Raw genomic sequence first — 22,944 nt, forward strand, 5'->3', positions numbered from 1 at the left:
ACGGGGAGTTGGCTCTGCTCTAACCCTAGGCTCTGCCAACCACCCCGTGTGCCCCCCAAACATTTTTTCTTGGGGCTGCTTCTCGGGCTTCCTCCTCGACCGGCCTCCTCCGTGTTGCCGTTGCTCCTCTCCTGCCTGGGCATCTAACTTAGCCCATGGTCCTTTCCCCGCAAATATCTCCTCCCATGACCACAAATTGGCCACCTGTGACATGGCCATCCGCTCCGCCTGGGCACGCTGCTTGGTCCTCGTTTGGTGGGATCTTCTGTCACGTTCGTTGAATGACGGGTCAGACCAAGGCGCAGCGTGATATGCGTACATGTTTATTGAACTTAATAAACACACGACAAAACCACAAAGGAAACGAAACGTGAAGTCCAAGGTAGCACACACAACATACCTTAACCGGAACAAGATCCCACAACTAGACTGTGCCAATAGGCTGCTTAAGTATGGTCCCCAATCAGAGACAACGAGCGACAGCTGCCTCTGATTGGGAACCACACCGGCCAACATAGATCCACACATGCTAGATATACAACATATAATATATACAAACAAAGAATACACACACCCTGACTCAACATATAAGAGTCCCCTGAGTCAGGGCGTGACAACTGAACAGCTAATCAAATGGCTACCCGGACTATTTGCATTGACCCCCCCTTTTTTACTTGCTGTTTATTATCTATGCAGTCCCTTTACCCCTACCTACATGTAGATATTACCTCAATTACCTGGACTAAAATTGACTCGGTACCGGTACCCCCTGTATGTAGCCTCGTTATTGTTACTCTCTATTTTTTATTTATTTAGTAAATATTTTCTAAACTCTTATTTTTCTTAAAACTGCATTGTTGGTTAAGGGCTTGTAAGTAAACATTTCACCTGTTGTATTTAGCGCATGTGACAAATAATATTTGATTTGAGATATATTTATACTCCGGACTCCGACATTGCTCGTCCTAATATTTCTATATTTCTTAATTCCATTATTTACTTTTAGATTTGTGTGTATTGTTTTGTATTGTTAGATATTACTGCACTGTTGGAGCTGGGAACACAAGCATTTCGCTACACCCGCAATAACATCTGCAAAACGTGTTTGCGACCAATAAAATGTGATTTGTCCCTTGTGGCTCAGACAGAGATAGACAGAGGCATACAGAGATAGACAGGCAGACAGAGGCAGACAGGCAGACAGAGGCAGACAGGTACAGACAGGCAGACAGATTTAGACAGAGGCAGTGCTGTGTATTTCAGAGGGGAAGTGAGAAAAAAGATCAACTACCTGATTCACATCCGCTCAAATGTGACAGTTACTTTTTTCTCTCTCATTTTCATATTTTTTCCCCCTTCTTCATCTTTCAGGTCCTTCTTTCAGACCATGTGTCTTTTTAACCACAACGGGTGGCTGGACGCGCTGCAAGGAGTTTTGGGCAGCTGATTTAGTGATTTCTGTCAGAGTGTTTTGCATATAAGAGGGAAGCAGTTTTTAAAATGTGCTGTCTGTAAGAGCCCTTCTAATCTCAGGTCTCCTGAAATAAATCCAAACAGCCAGACTCCGCCTGAGATGAGATGAGAGAAGTAAACAACAGACCCAGCCAACCACATGTCTGTCATTCTGTCTAGGAGGCAGGGCTATCTGTCAGAACGACGTGCTCAGCCAACCACACGACAGTCATTCTGTCTATTAGGCGGGGCCATCTGTCAGAACGACGTGCTCAGCCAACCACACGTCAGTCATTCTGTCTAGGAGGCCGGGCCATCAGTTAGACTGACAGCATGAGAGAAGGGCCACAAGAACACAGACAGGATTAGGCAGGGCCTGCAGACTAGCAGCTGTAACCACAGCAACCACACACACACACACCTGCAGTCACAACAGCAACCCGAGCCACTGACTGTACTTCCTCTGTGGGTGCACTTCATCATGTAGAAAGAACTAGATATTGAACAGTATCTAAAACGGTATCTGAGACTGTAGCATTAAACAAGCAGACAAGACCTTTACTTTTCGTCTGACATCACAAAGTAACAATGGAATATAACCCTTTTCTTCTGACATCACAAAGTAGAAATGGAATATAACCGTTTCCTCTGACATCACAAAGTAACACTAATATCACAAAGTAACAATGGAATAGAACCCCTTTCCTCTGACATCACAAAGTAGAAATGGAATATAACCTTAACCTCTGACATCACACAGTAACACTAATATCACAAAGTAACGATGGAATATAACCTCTTCGCTGATATCATAGATGTGGTAAAGAGGTCAATGGAACTTGACTAAAACGATGGACATGCCAAGGAAACGCGTGGGGGAAAGATTCCGAATCTCCTCATCGCCCCCAGCAAAATATAGGCTATTGTTTATATGTGTATTTCACACTATGTTGAGGTAAGAGTATAATGCTTGAATAGATGTCAACCCCAATACATATTCATGTCATCGTCACCAATCAACTGCATTACAGTTAAATATGACTTTGACTACCACCACCAATTTCTCTTTGCTAGCTATGCTACCAGCTTATACGAACAGGAGTTAGCATTTAGCAGTCACTTCTTCTAAACCTGAAAAGGGACTACGTCTAAATGTTATGCAGCGAAAACAGCCAAATATATCCAAATCCTTCTTCTATCCCCCACGGTCTGCGTTCCATTGACCTCTTTACCACGTCTATAAAGCAATAGTGACATGATGAAGTAGCAATGCACTAAAACCTTTTTGTTGATATCAAAAGAAACAATGCACTATAACGTTTTCTCTGACATCACAATGTGGTAAAGTGCAAAAAACACATTTCCAATTCACACTTGTACAGACTTGTAATGTGTGAAATAGGACAAATATACAGTGCCTTGCAAAAGTGTTCATCCCCATTGGTGTTTTTCCTATTTTGTTGCATTACAACCTGTAATTTAAATGCATTTTTATTTGGATTTCATATAATGCACATACAAAAAATAGTCAAAATTGGTGAAGTGAAATGAAAAAAATAACTTGTTTCAAAAAATTCTAAAAAATAATTAATGGAAATGTGGTGCTTCCATATGTATTCACCCCCCTCTGGTGCAACCAATTACCTTCAGAAGTCACATAATTAGTTAAATAAAGTCCACCTGTGTGCAATCTAAGTGTCACATGATCTGTCACATGAACTGTTGTGAAAGGCCCCAGAGTCTGCAACACCACTAAGCAAGGGGACCACCAAGCAAGCGGCACCATGAAGACCAAGGAGCTCTCCAAACAGGTCAGGGACAAAGTTGTGGAGAAGTACAGATCAGGTTTGAGTTATAAAAAAATATCAAAAACTTTGAACATCCCACGGAGCACCATTAAATCCATTATTAAAAAATTGAAAGAATATGGCACCACAACAAACCTGCCAAGAGAGTGCCGCCCACCAAAACTCACAGACCAGGCAAGGAGGGCATTAATCAGAGGCAACAAATAGACCAAGATAACACTGAAGGAGCTGCAAAGCTCCACAGCAGAGATTGGAGTATCTGTCCATAGGACCACTTTAAGCCATACACTCCACAGAGCTGGGCTTTACGGAAGTGTGGCCAGAAAAAAGCCATTGCTTAAAGAAAAAAATAAGCAAACACGTTTGGTGTTCACCAAAAGGCATGTGGGAGACTCCCCAAACATATGGAAGAAAGTACTCTGGTCAGATGAGACTAAAATTGAGCTCTTTGGCCATCAAGGAAAACGCTATGTCTGGCGTAAACCCAACACCTCTCATCACCCCGAGAACACCATCCCCACAGTGAAGCATGGTGGTGGCAGCATCATGCTGTGGGGATGTTTTTCATCGGCAGGGACTGGGAAACTGGTCAGAATTGAAGGAATGATGGATGACGCTAAATACAGGGAAATTCTTGAGGGAAACCTGTTTCAGTCTTCCAGCGATTTGAGACTGGGACGGAGGTTCACCTTCCAGCATGACAATGACCCTAAGCATACTGCTAAAGCAACACTCGAGTGGTTTAAGGGGAAATATTTAAATGTCTTGGAATGGCCTAGTCAAAGCCCAGACCTCAATCCAATTGAGAATCTGTGGTATGACTTAAAGATTGCTGTACACCAGCGGAACCCATCCAACTTGAAGGAGCTGGAGCAGTTTTTCCTTGAAGAATGGGCAAAAATCCCAGTGGCTAGATGTGCCATGCTTATAGAGACATACCCCAAGAGACCTGCAGCTGTAATTGCTGCAAAAGGTGGCTCTACAAAGTATTGACTTCCGGGGGGTGAATAGTTATGCACGCTCAAGTTTTCTGTTTTTTTGTCTTATTTCTTGTTTGTTTCACAATAAAAAATCTTCAAAGTGGTAGGCATGTTATGTAAATCAAATGATACAAGGCAACAAAATAGGAAAAATGCCAAGGGGGGTGAATACTTTCACAAGCCACTTTAAGCACTCACTTATATATTTGTTATATTTCACACGTTATAAGCACCCGCTTATATTTGTCCCATTTCACACGTTACAAGTGTGAATTGAAAAAAACATAAAAATCTCCATATCCCAACTCCCCCTGAAACACCCTCAGAGAGTGGGGTCTGGACCAGGGTCAGCCATTATCAACGGTGACCCTGGAGCAATTAGGGTTACGTGCCTTGCTCAAGGGCACATCGGCAAATGTTTCACTTTGCTGGCTCGGGATTCGAACGTGCGACCTTTTGTTACTGGCCCAACACTCCTATCCACTAGGCTATGGAACATAGTCAAAGTCGCGAAGGTCGTATGCCATAAAAGTAACACAAGATGGTGTGGAAGCTAAGGCTAAATTAAGCAGCACAGCCATGCATAAAAAGGTCTCAGTCTGGTGTCCCAAGTGGGCTAGTTAGGGATGACTGGCAAGCAGACTGAGAACATATTCTCTGAAGATAAAATATAAAACTAGGCTAAACAATATTTATATGTCTGACTGGATTAAACACACACACACACACACACACACTATTCTTGAGCGGAAGCAAGGATTACTTTTATCCTCTCTCGGGAGCCTATAGTTATGCTGAATAATCAAAATGCATTACAGAAAGAGGACGATGATATGACATATTCTTACCAGTAGTTTTGACAGGAGGGTTATATCCCAAATGGCACCCTATTCCCTATATTGTGCACTATGTAGGGATTAGGGTCCCATTTGGGATGTAGCTGAGGAGCGTCAGGGACACTGAGTGTCTACATTCCTACATCCTGTACCTCTTATTCGTCACATCACAGCTCATTATTACATAAGAAAGGTAACGCGTAATACTTTACTTGAACCCCCGTCATAAGGCCTACATTAGACTGCCATAACAATGACATAACAGTTGGCGTCAACTGAAGACAACAGACTTATATTACAGTGTCATGACACAAACCACGAATTAGCTGAGCCAGTTTGCTGATCTAACCTACATTGTTGTGTCACTATAAAGTCAGTTGTCGTTTCTTGGCTTCAACCGTTACGACTGCTCATAACTTAAGCTATGTCATGTCATGTGTTAAATGCCTTATGACAGGGGACTCAGGTAAAAGTATAACCCGTAAAGCAAATAAAGCATGCAGCACAAACTGTCTGATACTGACTGATGGTAGTGTAGTATGAGGACCATGAACCTCCCCTGTCCCTCATCTCTATTCATCTCATACAGAGACAGAAACAGCCAACACACCACTCCCACTGAGACAGTAACAACCCTCTACAGCCAACACACCACTCCCACTGAGACAGTAACAACCCTCTACAGCCAACACACCACTCATAATATAATAATAATATGCCATTTAGCAGACGCTTTTATCCAAAGCGACTTACAGTCATGCGTGCATACATATTTTGTGTATGGGTGGTCCCGGGGATCGAACCCACTACCTTGGCGTTACAAGCGCCGTGCTCTACCAGCTGAGCTACAGAGGACCACTACAGGACCACTACAGAGGACCACTCCCACTGAGACAGTAACAACCCTCTACAGCCAACACACCACTCCAACTGAGATAGTAACAACCCTCTACAGCCAACACACCACTCCAACTGAGACAGCAACAACCCTCTACAGCCAACACACCACTCCCACTGAGACAGTAACAACCCTCTACAGCCAACACACCACTCCAACTGAGACAGTAACAACCCTCTACAGCCAACACACCACTCCCACTGAGACAGTAACAGCAGAAGATATCTTGCAATGAGGCCATTGCAGCCACCAGCTTCTATTTTCAGATGCATTAGACCCTCAGCAAGCTAACTAATAAATAATTGACATGATCAAGCCTCCATAAATCAGGAGCATGCTGATGGCCCTATGGAATCATGGAATGACATCATCAAGGATGACCCTCCTGAAGTGTCAGATGATCTCATGCATAGAATGTAAATTCCTGTAAAGAGATAAGTTTACATTGGGGCTTGTTTATCTGGAGCATGCATCACCTAACTAGGATATGGCTGGACTGAAGCAACACACACAGCCTTTACAGTGCATTCAGAAAGTATTCAGACCTTGACTTTTTCCACATTTTGTTACGTTACAGCCTTAATCTAAAATGGATTAAATAGTTTTTTTCCCTCATCAATCTACACACAATACCCCATAATGACAAAGCGTAAACTGGTTTTTATACATTTTTACTAATTTATTAAAAATAAAAAAACGGAAATATCACATTTACATAAGTATTCAGACACTTTACTCAGTACTTTGTTGAAGCACATTTAGCAGTGATTACAGCCTCGAGTCTTCTTGGGTATGACGATACAAGCTTGGCACACCTGTATTTGGGGAGTTTCTCCCATTCTTCTCTGCAGATCCTCTCAAGCTCTGTCAGGTTGGATGGGGAGGGTCGCTGCACAGCTATTTTTAGGTCTCTCCAGAGATGTTCTCTCGGGTTCAAGACCAGGCTCTGGCCGGGCCACTTAAGGACATTCAGAGACTTGTCCCGAAGCCCCTCCTGCGTGGTCTTGGCTGTGTGCTTAGAGTCGTTGTCCTGTTGGAAGGTGAACCTTTTCCCCAGTCTGAGGTCCTGAGCGCACTGGAACAGGTTTTCATCAAGGATCTCTCTGTACTTTGCTCAGTTCATCTTTCCCTCGATCATGACTAGTCTCTCAGTCCCTGCCACTGAAAAACATCCCCACCGCATGATGCTGCCACCACCATGCTTCACCGTAGGGATGGTATTGGCCAGGTGATGAGCGGTACCTGGTTTCCTCTAGACGTGACGCTTGGCATTCAGGCCAAAGAGTTCAATCTTGGTTTCATCAGACCAGAGAATCTTGTTTCTCATAGTCTGAGAGCCCTTTAGGTGCCTTTTGGCAAACTCCAAGCGGGCTGTCATGTGCCTTTTACTGAGGAGTGGCTTCAGTCTGGCCACGCTACCACAAAGGCCTGACTGGTGGAGTGCTGCAGAGATGGTTGTCCTTCTGGAAGGTTCTCCCATCTCCACAGAAGAACTCTGGAGCTCTGTCAGAGTGACCATCGGGTTCTTGGTCACCTCCCTGACCAAGGCCCTTCTCCCCCGATTGCTCAGTTTGGCCGGGCGGCCAGCTCTAGGAAGAGTCTTGGTGGTTCCAAACTTCTTCCATTTAAGAATGATGGGGGCCACTGTGTTCTTGGGGACCTTCAATGCTGCAGACATTTATTCGTACCCTTCCTCAGATCTGTGCCTCGACACAATCCTGTCTAGGAGCTCTACGGACAATTCCTTCAACCTCATGGCTGGTTCTTGCTTTGACATGCACTGTCAACTGTGGGACCTTATGTAGACAGGTGTGTGCCTTTCCAAATCATGTCCAATCGATTGAATATACCACAGGTGGACTCCAATCAGGTTGTAGAAACATCTCAAGGATGATCAATGGAAACAGGATGCACCTGAGCTCAATTTCAAGTCTCATAGGAAAGGGTATGAACACTTATGTAAATAAGGTATTTCTGTTTTATATTATTTGGCAAAAAAAATATTTTTTAAACTGTTTTCGCTTTGTCATTATGGGGTATTGTGTGTAGATTGATGAGGATATTTATATTTATTTAATACATTTTAGAATAAGGCTGTAATGTAACAAAATGTGGAAAAAGTTAAGGGGTGTGAATACTTTCCGAATGCACGTATGTATTGACGCAATTTAAAGAAGAATCTTACAAAACTGAAGCATATTTCTTCGCATTCATTCAGTTTTTCTATAAAAACATCATGCTTTTATATAACATTTTCGAATCCCAGGGAGTCCCATTGAGACCAAAGTATCTTTTGCAAAGGAGCCCTGCTTTGCGTGCCTATATAGATAGGGAACTATTTACATTTCTATGGAACCATTTACATTTCTATGGAACATTTCCCATATTCATCTCTGGCGCTAGTCTTCACCACCATGATGTTCAATAATTCAGCATGCATGTCTTTTTATAGCCCATGAATTCCCACCGGACTACCTGTGCTGTTCATCAGGTAGCATTCACAACTTCCGCCAATCTTGAACTTGACACATCGGAACTGTATGTAGCCTGGCATGAATCTGGTCGACTTGCGTGTGTATCTTCACGCGCAGATCATGGCTTTTGGTAAACCTAGAAGCGAACGCTTTAAACCTAGAACTGAATTAACGCCCATGTTTACTGTAGACAGGTGTTTACACGCGTGAGTATGCGTTATCTATATGAAGTGACGGAAAAATAAACAACCTACCATAATTCTCCCCATCCATACTGATGCTGCTGCAGGCTTCAGTCTCTGAGCTCCTGCTGGTGCAACCGATATCTTCAGTACGTCCGCCCACGCTTGTCTTGATGTATCCCTCCCTAAAGTCTCAACTGTACCAACTGATTCCAAAGCGTTTTTTCCTCTCTTGTATTCCTGCTGAAACTAAATCGGTTGTAGGTTGTGTACAGTTGCGAGGTATGCAAGCAGGGCTTTGAGAACATCTATCCATCCAATCTGAGACCGCACGATCATGGCCCCTCCTTTCAGAGGTGATGTCACGCGCCATAATTTCATTTGTCAGATACTATGCCATTTCATCATTTACATAATTACTGTTGTGAAGAACTAGCACAATTGGCTCAGAAATAAATCTGTCGTTGCACCTGCATGATATCGGTGGCATACATTATTTAGTGAAATATATATTTGAGATCCCATGTTAATATTCAGACTTTTATGACACTGTAAAATGACAGTCCATTCGGAAAGTATTCACACCACTTTACTTTTTCCACATTTTGTTACTTTACAGCTTTATTCTAAAATTGATTAAATTGTTTTTGCCCCCTCATCTACACACATTACCCCATAATGACAAAGCAAAAACAGGTTTTAGAGATTTTTGCTAATTTAAAAATAGAAAAACGGAAATATCACATTTACATAAGTATTCAGACCCTTTACTCAGTACTTTGTTGAAGCACCTTTGGCAGCGATTACAGCCTCGAGTCTTCTTGGGTATGACGATACAAGCTTGGCACACCTGTATTTGGGGAGTTTCTCCCATTCTTCTCTGCAGATCCTCTCAAGCGCTGTCAGGTTGGATGGGGACCTTATGTAGACAGGTGTGTGCCTTTCCAAATCATGTCCAATCGATTGAATATACCCTTCCCCAGATCTGTGCCTCGACATAATCCTGTCTCGGCACTCTATGGACAATTCCTTCAACCTCATGGCTGGTTCTTGCTCTGACATGCACTGTCAACAGTGGGACCTTATATAGACAGGTGTGTGCCTTTCCAAATCATGTCCAATCAATTGAATTTACCACAGGTGGACTCCAATCAAGTTGTAGAAACATCAAGGATGATCAATGGAAACAGGATGCACCGGAGCTCAATTTCGAGTCTCATTGCAAAGGGTCTGAATACTTATGAAAATAAGGCATTTCTGATTTTATTTTTAATAAATTTGCAAACATTTCTAAAAACCTGTTTTCGCTTTGTTATTATGGGGTATTGTGTATGTAGATTGATGAGGGGGAAAAAAGCAATGTAATCCATTTTAGAATAAGGCTGTAATGTAACAAAATGTAGAAAGAGTGAAGGGGTCTGAATACTTTCCGAATGCACTGTAGGAGGCCATGAAACAATTAAAATGCAGTCATATTCCATTCAGGCTTTTGATAGTATTCAATATGAATATAGTCATGTAAAATGACAAATAAGCAAGACAAGACACCTATTCTCACAAAAAGTCTTAACTTTATTGCACCTGTATATCTAATTACATTATTATCCATTTTGGTAAGAGTCACTTTCATTATGAAATGTCTCTCCTTGGTCTGAAAAGGCGGTGCAAAATATAGAACCATCAATGCAAATATGACGTGGATCAGTCACACCAATAGAATGTCCTCGTGTCAGTTTCCTTGAGAATCGAACATGTCCTAAAGTTAATTTCACAGTCAACATTAAACACATTCAATGGAACTGGTGATGACACCTCTCTCGTACTGTATGACACTACAGTAACAAGGTCTCATCGTATGAAACAAACATCTCTCTCACACGCACATATTAACTAACATCCATCTGCAATAAATTATTTTAAGTTTCACAATCCCCCACCAACCCAAATACAACAGATTTCGTCCGTCTATTTTTTATAGCACATTAAAGATGTGAAAAGTGTATATAAATTATTTAACATAATCAATTACCTATACTCTTTAAGCCGACATCTCTAGAATGAAAGTCAATGGGTGGCTAGGTCTATACTAGCGTCGTACGAACCATCCTGATCTCGCGAGCTTGCATTCTGTTTCCGTGTAGCGAATCAGATCAGGATGGTTTGTACGAGGCTAGGTCTACACAGGGATGACGGGGAAAGCATGGGAAACATGAGGTGGACTGTACCATCTTCTACATTGGCAAAGTGGTTTTGTTTAACGACTAATATCATTTATGATCTATTTATCAATCTGTGCCCAGATAAGTGGAAGATCCCAAGTTTTCTACCCCAAACCCTCCGCCAAATATACTTGTATAAAACAGTATCTACAGGATAAAAATGGTGGTGGTGTGTAATGAAAACGTGGACTTGGCTAGAAGGTTGTTTGGACATGATGAGGGTTGTAAGGTTGGAGGATGGCTGGTTTCCTGAGGTTACACACGCTCAGCTCCAGGTGACCAGTTAGATGGACTGTGTCTGAGAATTGCATAGAGAGAGTTCAGATTGGGACAACGATCAAGTACTGATAGCATATACATCAACTTCAAACTAACAATGCCTGGGGCAACGTATGTAATCTAGCCTGGCCCCAGAGGTTTGTGCTGTACTGCCAACTTTGACAATGACCACAGGAGTTGGCCAGACCGCACAAACAGATCTGGGACCAGCCTACATTTAACTCTTTATCTGGGCTAGAACACACAAACAAATTACTGTTGGTTCATATTGAGGCACGAAATTCATTCAGAAAACACATGATGCACAACACAAAGATGAACTCCACTGGTGATGGAACATTGCTAAACGATGGTCACTAACCCAACTTTTAGTTAGAGACCAGGGACTTTACTTTTTGGGAATAACAAGCAGAAGAGATGAGCAATTAACTCCACTAGAGACCTACTGTAGATGTCTAGGCTTGAAGAACATAGTCCTCACTAGAGACCTACTGTAGATGTCTAGGCTTGAAGAGCATAGTCCTCACTAGAGACCTACTATAGATGGAACTATTTACCAGAAAGGAGAGCAAATGGATTAGAAAGCAGATGAAACAATGATATGTCTAATACATTAAACGTGGATTATATGGTGTTACAAACGGGCAAAGCCTTGCAGTCCCCAACTTGACCTTGGGATAGAGACATCCTCCTATGTACTTTGCAATTGGCTGATGTAGGGGCAATTCATATTCCAGCATCACTTGGTGTTAATCGACCACGACATTTTCTATTCTGACACATCTACCAAATTACATTATCTTCAGAGCCTTAAAATTAAATTCACCCTCCCAAAAAATAACAAAATCAAAATAAACAGAACTGAATATACTGATATAGGAAACTTCAAATACCACCATCATGCACAAAATAATCAAGAAGATTAAACTAAAGATGGAGGCCTTTTGTCTGCTTGGGACAGGTATGTGAATTTCCCCCCTCCAAATTCATGCTTCTAAAATAACAGTACAATCAGAATATGTAAATATGTCAGCAGCAGCCACAGTGGGTCAGTTTTATCAAGTCCTGTTGAACATACCAAGAAGGCATTATGGTGAAGAAATAAAACAGAATAAGAAAACATAAAACCATAAAATTATAATTCAAACCTAATCTAAAACAGAGGATGGGATTAAAGCAAATCAGTTATCATGGTTTCACGATTTGGGGTCCTGTTCACGTTTTGTATCTTTTAAAAGGTGACTTGGTGATGGTGACGAGCGCGAGATGGTCACCACACGTCTTCACATACAGAATAGGCCATTTGAGTCACGAGAACAACAGTTTTCATAGCATTCACCTCTATTGGCTCACTCTCCTGCAGATTGCCCAGTCTGCAGATCCCTAAGTCTGCAACAGCACCACAGTACAGTACAGGGGTTGTAACCAGTGGTGTAGTGGAGGGTAAACGCATGTAAATCCCTTTTACGCATGTTTTTGTATTTTGCCCGAGCGCTTTCCCACCATTTGCGGAAAAATGCATTGAACGTATAGGGAGCGTTGCTTTACTCAGCAGGAACGGCGATCAGCGTTTACCCACCTATTTTTTTTAAACACTAAAATCACTGGTTGCAACGTTTTAGAATGTTCAGATATAAATACATTGTGTAGAACAGAATGATTCTCTATAGGAAGTCATTTCAGCTCTATACATTACTATAATTCAAAGTTCTGAACGTTTCACCCACCTGAACACAACCCAAGTGTCTCCCTCATAGGTTTCAATACATTTAGCTGATGGGTAAGGGTTATCTAGCATACATTATATGAAATCTCACCTCATCCTTTCACACAGATAAATGCTATATGGTGCATGCCACATCCTTTGATACAGGCTAGAAAATCCCAGAACCGTCCCCTCTTGTAGCCCAACCATGTAAAATGTCCAAATATGAGAATTCATAACATGACTTGTTCTGAATTCATAACATTACATACGGTGTCATGTTATTACCACAGACGGAAGCTCAGCATCATCACAGTATGGTAAATCCATCATATTCCATGAGCAGCTTGAGCACCATTGACTGTGAACAATATTTTTTATACCCATCTTAGACAACGGTGTAGAATCAACAGTCAACTCATTGTTTCTGAACCCTGGCTGACGATGGTAACATCACAGCTCGTGTTGGTCACCAGACTCTCAGTCATCGAAGGAAGACTTGAGCTGTAAGATCTATAGTGAAGAGACTAGCACAGATCAAAGATGGTCATTATCTCTCGCCGAGAGGTGTGTTGTTCTGTCAACTGGCCATGGTCTCTCGTATTGCAATCAGGGTATGAACTGCCAAACAGTCAAAAGGGAGTAACATTGTTACAGTGGTGTCACGTGTCGTCACTCCGGTTCGGTTGTACTGTATGTGGCCAAACATCCATTCTGTCTGTCTGTCTCTCAGTGACGGTATCCAAAGCCGGTCTTCTTAGCACCGGGTGTGACCGACCACATGCTACGCCGGTCCTGGATCTTCTGGAAGATATTGCCGCTCCTCCTCTTCTCTCGCTTATACTTTTTCATTTTTTTCACCTGTTCATATACACACACACACACACACACACACACACACACACACACGAAATGTTAAGACCAGAGGTAAAACGTGCCGGAACCAGTTAGCGGTGCATTCAAAGGCAACGAGAAAGAGTGGGAATAGTTAAGGCAGAAGGAGCCCTTAACCCATGCTTTAGAATGCAGCTAACTGGTTCATTCAGTTTCCACTAGTATTGTTACAAGTTCCTAAAACAAGGCCAGGAGACTCAGGATGTTGCTAAATAACCGGGAAAGAAATTGAAACAGCACCCTAGGTAATTCAAAGATACGCAAAAACTAAAAGTGAACTATTCCTTTAACATAATGTCTTCTGTAGAAAACAATCACTATGTCAAAACAGCTTTAGATGGGCTTGTGTGCCTGTAGGTGCCCTCTCACCTTTCCACTGTCAAAGTCCTCGTCCCACTCGTCGATCACGGTGTCTGTTCTGGCATCACGGGTGTCATCAATGGCATCCCTACTGATGGCAGACGCCTCTCCCTCCCAGCTGAGGACTGGACACACACACACCTCAGTCATCACAGCCAAATAAAACAATTTCTTGACTTCACTGGAGGTAAAGTGCAACCTTGAGAATGTTTTATCAAGTTCTAGATCTCACCTTGGGTTCCGTAGGCTTTGTCCAAAGAGTTCTTCAGGAGCTCCTCCACCACTCCCCCACTCCTCTTGCCGTCCCAGGCCATGGGGGCTGGGCGGGGCACATCCCCAGGCCCATCCTCTACTGCTTCTGCTGCTGGGGCCTTGGAGCGCTTGTAGCCATCCTTAACCTGGCTGTCCCACACGATCACTCCAGCTATGGTGGGGGGGGAGGGAGTAGAGTTAGCACAGGGGTGTATTTTCTGAGGTGAAACATTCACAACCAGAGACAACTAAAACCAGATTTTAAGTATGTAGTAAAGACAATGGACCTATATTGTTTTATATAATATAATCTTTGAGAACTAACAATCACCAACATAAAAGCTAGACAGAGGAAGAATTGAAAATTCCCCCAAAAAATAATTTAGCAGCATTTATTAAGTCTGAGCAAAAGAACAGCATTAACCATGGCAAAATGCATAGAATCACACGAAACTAGCTTTAAAACTGAAACAATTTTCTCAGCTCTATGGAGAAATATGTAGAATTGCAGAAAACTGCCGTCATTTATTTTTCCTATACCACCAAGAGGGAGGGCCTCTAAAATGTAGTTACCACACCCCTTTTTGATCCCCAAAAAAACCCTGACAACATTTGCAGATGCAACAAAAAGAGCAAACACAAAACAAAATGTGAGCCCTGGGAAATATAATAATGTATACATAATTTACATAATAATGCAAAACAAGGATAGAGCCTAATCAAGAGATATCGCCCACAGGAGTTCAAGTCCTGAAACCATATTAGGGTATGAGTTTAGAAAAGTTTTGACGAATGGGTTATGCTAAAAACGGAAGGGGTAAGACTGTGGACTGTTGGCTTCGGTCAATGCAGCAGTGTGTGGGCCCACCAGTGTTTTCCACGGTGGCCTTCTTAAGAAGGGGCTCCACTGGTTCCGTGTCGCTCCTCTGGTCGTCAGCGCAACAACGTCTGCTTTCCTCCCACTGTTTCACCTCTTCTTTTAGCCTGCGCTTCTTCTTTAACTTCTTTGGCGCAGTAGAATCCCCAGCACCGTTTTCAACAACCGTGTCCTGCATCCCAGAACTTCTGTAAAAAAAAATATTTATTTATTAATTTATTTTTTTGCCGTGTCAATGTGCAAAAACACTGGACATTTGGTAGTATTTTCTCATATACTTCCCATGTAAGAATCCATATTGGTCAGGGTGGATTTGACCCAGTGATACATTCTATATGTTGCTTTCTATACATTAGGTAATATCTTGGCATCACAGCATTTAGTTTTTATAGACACACACACACACACACACTTGAAGTCGGAAGTTTACATACACTTAGGTTGGAGTCATTAAAACTACTTTTTCAACCACTCCACAAATTTCTTGTTAACAAACTATAGTTTTGGCAAGTCGGTTAGGACATCTACTTTGTGCATGACACAAGTAATTTTTCCAACAATTGTTTACAGATTATTTCACTTATAATTTACTGTATCACAATTCCAGTGGGTCAGAAGTTTACATACACTAAATTGACTGCCTTTAAACAGCTTGGAAAATTCCAGAAAATGATGTCATGGCATTAGAAGCTTCTGATAGGCTAATTTACATAATGAGTCAATTGGAGGTGTACCTGTGGATGTATTTCAACGCCTACCTTCAAACTCAGTGCCTCTTTGCTTGACAAAAAACAAAATCAGCCAAGACCTCAGAAAAACAATTGTAGACCTCCACAAGTCTGGTTCATCCTTGGGAGCAATTTCCAAACGCCTGAAGGTACCACGTTCATCTGTACAAACAATAGTACGCAAGTATAAACACCATGAGACCACGCAGCCGTCATACCGCTCAGGAAGGAGACGCGTTCTGTCTCCTAGAGATGAACGTACTTTGGTGCGAAAAGTGCAAATCAATCCCAGAACAACAGCAAAAGGACCTTGTGAAGATGCTGGAGGACCCAGGTACAAAAGTATCTATATCCACAGTAAATCGAGTCCTATAATCGACATAACCTGAAAGGCCGCTCAGCAAGGAAGAAGCCACTGCTCCAAAACCTCCATAAAAAGCCAGACTACGGTTTGCAACTGCACATGGGGACAAAGATCGTACTTTTTGGAGAAATGTCCTCTGGTCTGATGAAACAAAAATAGAACTGTTCGGCCATAATGACCATCGTTATGTTTGGAGGAAAAAGGGGATCGCTTGCAAGCCGAAGAACACCATCCCGACCGTGAAGCACGGGGTGGCAGCATCATGCTGTGGGGGTGCTTTGCTGCAGGAGGGACTGGTGCACTTCACAAAATAGATGGCATCATGAGGAAGGAAAATTATGTGGATATATTGAAACAACATCTCAAAACATCAGTCAGGAAGTTAAAGCTTGGTGGCAAATGGGCCTTCCAAATGGACAATGACCCCATGCTTACTTCCAAAGTTGTAGCAAAATGGCTGAAGGACAACAAAGTCAAGGTATTGGAGAGGCCATCACAAAGCCCTGACCTCAAACCTATAGAACATTTGTGGGCAGAACTGAAAAAGCGTGTGCGAGCAAGGAGGCCTACAAACCTGACTCAGTTACACCAGCTCTGTCAGGAGGAATGGGCCAAAATTCCCCCAACTTATTGTGGGAAGCTTGTGGAAGGCTACCCGAAACGTTTGACCCAAGTTAAACAAGTTAAAGGCAATGCTACCAAATACTAATTGAGTGCATGTACACTTCTGACCCACTGGGAATGTGATGCAATAAATAAAAGCTGAAATAAAATCACTCTACTATTATTCTGACATTTCACATTCTTAAAATAAAGTGGTGATCCTAACTGACCTAAAACAGGGATTTTTTTTACTAGGATTAAATGTCAGGAATTGTGAAAAACTGACTTTAAATGTATTTGGCTAAGGTGTATGTAAACTTCTGACTTCAACTGATTATATATATATATATATATATATTTTAGTATTTTATGCGTTGGACCTTTTAACTGAAATGTTTACTGATGCAGGTCTAAAGCCACATGACCAGACAGACAAATAATGTTCCTCTGCAATTTATCTAACTTTTCTAGCTATAATATCACAATAACATTTGAAAGTGACCTTTCTGAAACAGAATGTGTTGATGTTGCTTCCTCCGGTCCCTCCTCAAATCTCCTCCTTTTCCTCTTCCTCCTCCTCTTCATCATCGTCAGAGTGTGCATACTCTGCTCTCCTTGATTCGCATCACACTGGTGCTCCATTGGAACCAACTGGAGCTTACTCTCTGGCTGGGGTTCAGGCTGGGGATGGGGTTGCTTTGGTTGTTCCAGGGCTCCTTTGTCAGGGGGGCTGAGGTTCCATGATCCCCCCTGACACCAGTCCTCCTCTTGGGCCGGCGGAGGAGCCTCCAGATGAGATTGGACCCTTTCCCTGTGGTTCTCTGATGTATCTCCATCCACCTCCTCCCTCTTCCTCTTCTTTCTCCTTTTCCTCCTCTTCCTCTCGCTGGCCGGTTCGATCGGCTCGGGCTCAGCGGGGATGTCTGGGACAACGGAGGCCAGTGCTGGCTCTCGCTCTCCGCCTTCCAGTTCAGAATGACGCCGTTTCTTTGTCTTCTTCTTTTTCTTTAAGGTGGTGGCGGCGCTGCTTGGGCCAGGCTCTGACAGACTGGAGCTGAGGGTCTTGTCAGGTTTGGGGCTCTTTGGAAGGTGGGGCTGAAGCCCATTGGTTTGTGGAGAGAGGGTGGAGTTTAGTTTCTGTGGACTCTGATTCTTAGATGGGATGCCTGAGTGGACATGGTGGGCTGCAGGAGGAGATTGCAGTTTGGGTGAATGGAACGGACCAACCCTGAGGGGGGAACGTGAAGAACATGATCAACAACAAAATAGGAGAAATTCAAACCATCCAGCAAAATATTGAACACAATGTATAGGCTTGTGTGTTGCTTCAAATGTTAACTAACGGGACAATAAACCAGAAAATGGGTGAATGGCTGGGCTTGAGGCTACACCAGTGAGAACTGGGTGATGTTCAGTAGAGCATACTGTAACAAACTGCTTTGAAAAGGGAAAACAGAATGTAGAGTTTTCTAAATTGCACAAATTCTACTACTACCACCATTTTTTACTCAAACGGTTTACAATTGTTTTCTCCTGTTTTGTGGCTAACTGGACACAATGCTGTGTACGGTCTGAGGTGAGGTGTGGTGCGGGTCGTACCTGTGACTGTGAGTGGGTGAGGTGGAGGTGAGGGTGTTAAGTTGAGCAGGATGCGTGCGGTCACTGGATGGATGGCGTGGCAGGTGGGGGTGTTGAGCCTCAGTGCTGCTCGGACTCCGGCTGCGACTGGCCTGCAGTTATCGACAAAAATAAAAACTTGGTGGTCTAAAAGAAAATTGCCATGAACGTGACAAAAAGGAGGAATGATCAAATAAGGAGGAAGGAATCATTGTAAAGATGGAGGAAAAAATGAAGGGAGGGAGAACAAAAACAGGAGAGGATGGTATGGCAGAGAAGAATTACAAATGGTTAGAAGAAAATTATTGGAACTGAAACAAAAAAAAAGACAATCCATTCTAAAAAGAGAAGACTACTAGTACAGGGCTCTCCAACCCTGTTCCTGTGGAGATACTGTCCTGTAGGTTTTAACTCCAACCTTGTTCCTGTGGAGATACTGTCCTGTAGGTTTTAACTCCAACCCTGTTCCTGTAGAGATACTGTCCTGTAGGTTTTAACTCCAACCCTGTTCCTGTAGAGATACTGTCCTGTAGGTTTTCAATCCAAACCCAGTTGTAACTAACCTGATTCAGTTTATCAACCAGCTAATTATTATAATCAGGTGCGCTAGATTAGGGTTGGAGCTAAAACCTACAGGACAGTATCTCTCCAGGAACAGTGTTGGAGAGCCCTGTACTAGAGTATGTGGTTGGTTAGACAGGAGAACAGGAACACAGACACAGTGTACTAGTCTTGCATAGGGCTGGGCGGTATACCGTATTTAACTATACACACACACACCCCGGTATTGATACACGGAGCGGTTCGAGTTTTTACTTCACCTTCTATAACCATTTCAATGGTTGGTTTGTTAAACGTCATATGCAACTCTGGTGCGTATAATGTCCGTTTTTATAGTTTACTACGTTTGCTACTTGAGTCATCTCTCTCCCCCCCTCTCCTCTTGCTGCTCAGCCTCTGCTGCATGCCAGCCAACCACACCAAGCCCTGCCCAGTCACTAAAGGAGAGAGCAGTTGCTCGACCACGGAGTCTCAAGCACTTTCTTGCCATTCACGTTGCATGGTCAGATGGATGCAACAATCTTGGTGACATGCTGCTTTCCACAAGCATTCTATACACTATTAGTTTGTGTATCTTACTGTCTGCAAACTACTATCTGCTAGTTTGTCTTTTCTTAGCAAATAATAATCATAAATAAATAATAATAATTTGTGTTAGCCACTAATGCTAATCGCTAGTTAGCTGGCTAGCTAGCTTGCTAAATTGACTAAGACTCAGAGCAAGTTCCTACGCTGTCAATAATTCCTCCCTGGTTTATTCATTCACTGTCATGTCAAACAACAATGTATTCAAGGTGCTGCCCACTATAGAATTAGAATAATAATTATATTTCCATGATTCCAACAGTGCACCAATTAACTACATTTTTTGCCCATATCTGTGTGGCACAGTGTGGAAATTATAATAATAAAGGTGCAGGAAATGCAGAAATGGAGTTGGAGTGAACAGTATAAATGGAGAAATTGAAATCACTTACAATTGATGTTGCCACCCTAGGGTCATGAACTACTCAAAGCATTTTTAGAACTTTTATTATTTCAAAACTATCATTCATAAAAAATTAAAAACATGATATATGAGCTGCCCAGTGATGCGAGTCTACAAGACGAGCTAAATGCCTTTTATGCTCGCTTCGAGGCAAGCAACTGAAGCATGCATGAAAGCACCAGCTGTTCCGGACGACTATGTGATCACCCTCTCCGTAGCCGATGTGAGCAAGACCTTTAAACAGGTCAACATTCACAAGGCCACGGGGCCAGACGGGTTACCAGGACGTGTACTCAGAGCATGCGCGGACCAACTGGCAACTGTCTTCACTGACATTTTCAACCTCTCCCTGACCGAGTCTGTAATACCTACATGTTTCAAGCAGACCACCACAGTCCCTGTGCCCAAGGAAGCAAAGGTAACCTGCCTAAATGACTACCACCCCGTAGCACTCACATAGGTAGCCATGAAGTGCTTTGAAAGGCTGGTCATGGCTCACATCAACACCATCATCCTGGAAACCCTAGACCCACTACAATTCGCATACCGCCCCAATCTCAATCGCACTCCACACAGCCCAATCGCACTCCCACATATCTTGCATTACTCATCTCATATGTATATACTGTATCTTAGTCCATGCCGCTCTGTCATTGCTTGTCCATATATGTATATATTCTTAAATTCCATTCCTTACTTAGATGGGTGTGTGTATTGGGTATATGTTGTGAAATTGTTAGATATTACTTGTTAGACATTACTGCACTGTTGGAGCTAGAAGCACAAGCATCTGCTAAACACGTATATGTGACAAATAATTTGATTTGGACAAAAGGAACACCTATGTGAGAATGCTGTTCATTGACTACAGCTCAGCGTTCAACACCATAGTGTCCACAAAGATTATCACTAAGCTAAGGACCCTGGGACTAAACACCTCCCTCTGCAACTGGATCCTGGACTTAAATTTTTACATTTACATTTTAGTCATTTAGCAGACGCTCTTATCCAGAGCGACTTACAGTTAGTGAATACATATATTTTTATACTGCCCCCCCCGTGGGAATCGAACCCACAACCCTGGCGTTGCAAACGCCATGTTCTATCAACTGAGCTACATCCCTGCCGGCCATTCCCTCCCCTACCCTGGATGACGCTGGGCCAATTGTGCGCTGCCCATGAGTCTCCCGGTCGCGGCCGGCTGCGACAGAGCCTGGATTCGAACCAGGATCTCTAGTGGCACAGTTAGCACTGCGATGCAGTGCCTTAGACCACTGCGCCACTCTGTTGCCTAACCTTACCACTTGACGGGCCGCCCCCAGGTGGTAAGGTTAGGCAACAACACATCTGCCACGCTGATCCTCAACACGGGGGGCCCCTCAGGGGTGGGTGCTCAGTCCCCCCTGTACTCCCTGTTCACCCACGAATGCGTGGCCAAGCATGACTCCAACACCATCATTAAGTTTGCTGACGACACAACAGTGGTAGGCCTGATCACTGACAACGATGAGACAGCCTATAGGGAGGAGGTTAGAGACCTCTCCCTCAACGTGAGCAAGACAAAGGAGATGATCGTGGACTACAGGAAAAGGATGGCCGAAAATGCTCCCATTCACATCGACAGGGCTGTAGTAGAGCGGATCAAGAGTTTCAAGTTCCTTGGTGTCCACATCACCAACAAACTATCATGGTCCAAACACACCAAGACAGTCGTGAAGAGGGCACGACAACACCTTTACCCCTTCAGGAGACTGAAAAGATTTGGCATGGGTCCCCAGATCCTCAAAAAGTTATACAGCTGCACCATCGAGAGCATCCTGACCGGTTGCATCACCGCCTGGTCTGGCAACTGCTCTGCATCCGACCTCAAGGCGCTACAGAGGGTAGCGCGTACAGCCCAGTACATCACTGTGGCCGAGCTTCCTGCCATCCAGGACCTATATACTAGGCAGTGTCAGAGGAAGGCCCCAAAAATGGTCAAAGACGCTAGTCACCCAAGTCATAGACTGTTCTCTCTGGTACCGCACGGCAAGCGGTACCGGAGCGCCAAGTCTAGGTCCAAAAGGATCCTTAACAGCTTCTACCCCCAAGCCATAAGACTGCTGGCCAATTAATCAAATGGCCACCCATACTATTTACATTGACCCCCCCTTTGATTTTACACTGCTGCTACTCGCTGTTTATTATCTATGCATAGTCACGTCACCCCTACCTACATGTACAAATTACCTTGACTAACCTGTATCCCGCACATTGACTCGGTACCGGTACACCCTGTTCATACCCTCAGTATTGTTATTTCATTGTGGTACTTTATTTTATTTAGTAAATATTATCTTAACTATTTCTTGAACTGCTTTGTTGGTTAAGGGCTTGTAAGTAAGTATTTCACGGTAACCTGTTGTATTCAGCGCATGTGACCTAAAATTTGATTTGATATTTTGTCCATATCGCCCAGCCCTAGTCTTACACTACAGTTAGTTGGTTTGATAGGAGAATGGGAACACGCAGTGTAGACTACAGCAGATCCAATTATCATACAATCAATTTGATAGGATCATACTGAACACACCTTATTTTGAAGAATCAGGGATAGGGGTGAAGGGAAGGCAGCAGGCAACAAAGACACTACATGCTTCCAAGGCCAAGACCGGTGAAACCAGCTGTATTGCTGATAGACTATAACTAGGGCCCTGTGTTTTGGTTAATCATGCCACATGACCTAGATTTTAACCTTTATTTTAAGTCTGTTCCAGAACTGAGAATTAGAACAAAAATGAACTCAATTGTCTGGGGATGGTGCTGGACCATCTGACAAAGGGGACAGTTTGATGAAAAAGCTTTAAAAAAAAAAAAAAAAAAAAAGG

The 22,944-nt window shown here is 43.1% G+C and overlaps 2 protein-coding genes across 4 annotated transcripts in view; both read right to left on the bottom strand.

Annotated features, from left to right (window-relative positions):
- LOC121568703 (cytohesin-1) overlaps window positions 1–8,896 on the bottom strand; it is a 99,215-nt gene extending 90,319 nt beyond the window's left edge. Inside the window, exon 1 of the mRNA XM_041879099.2 lies at window positions 8,703–8,896. Coding sequence (XP_041735033.1) covers window positions 8,703–8,721 — 19 coding nt within the window. The 5' untranslated portion in view covers window positions 8,722–8,896. The remainder of the gene's footprint in view (window positions 1–8,702) is intronic.
- A 1,285-nt stretch (window positions 8,897–10,181) lies between these two features.
- The window catches only part of LOC121568704 (ubiquitin carboxyl-terminal hydrolase 36), a 41,380-nt gene continuing 28,617 nt past the window's right edge, over window positions 10,182–22,944 (bottom strand). For 2 of the 3 annotated variants that reach the window (XM_041879104.2, XM_041879102.2), the window contains exons 15-20: window positions 18,511–18,641; window positions 17,414–18,139; window positions 15,208–15,404; window positions 14,320–14,511; window positions 14,097–14,212; window positions 10,182–13,694 (exon numbers count right to left, since the gene is read on the bottom strand). In XM_041879104.2, coding sequence (XP_041735038.2) covers window positions 13,563–13,694; window positions 14,097–14,212; window positions 14,320–14,511; window positions 15,208–15,404; window positions 17,414–18,139; window positions 18,511–18,641 — 1,494 coding nt within the window. In that variant the 3' untranslated portion in view covers window positions 10,182–13,562. The remainder of the gene's footprint in view (window positions 13,695–14,096; window positions 14,213–14,319; window positions 14,512–15,207; window positions 15,405–17,413; window positions 18,140–18,510; window positions 18,642–22,944) is intronic. The other variant, XM_041879103.2, reaches the window with a different exon arrangement.

The sequence above is a fragment of the Coregonus clupeaformis genome, unplaced genomic scaffold, assembly GCF_020615455.1.
Source record: "Coregonus clupeaformis isolate EN_2021a unplaced genomic scaffold, ASM2061545v1 scaf0164, whole genome shotgun sequence".
Lineage (NCBI taxonomy): Eukaryota > Metazoa > Chordata > Actinopteri > Salmoniformes > Salmonidae > Coregonus > Coregonus clupeaformis.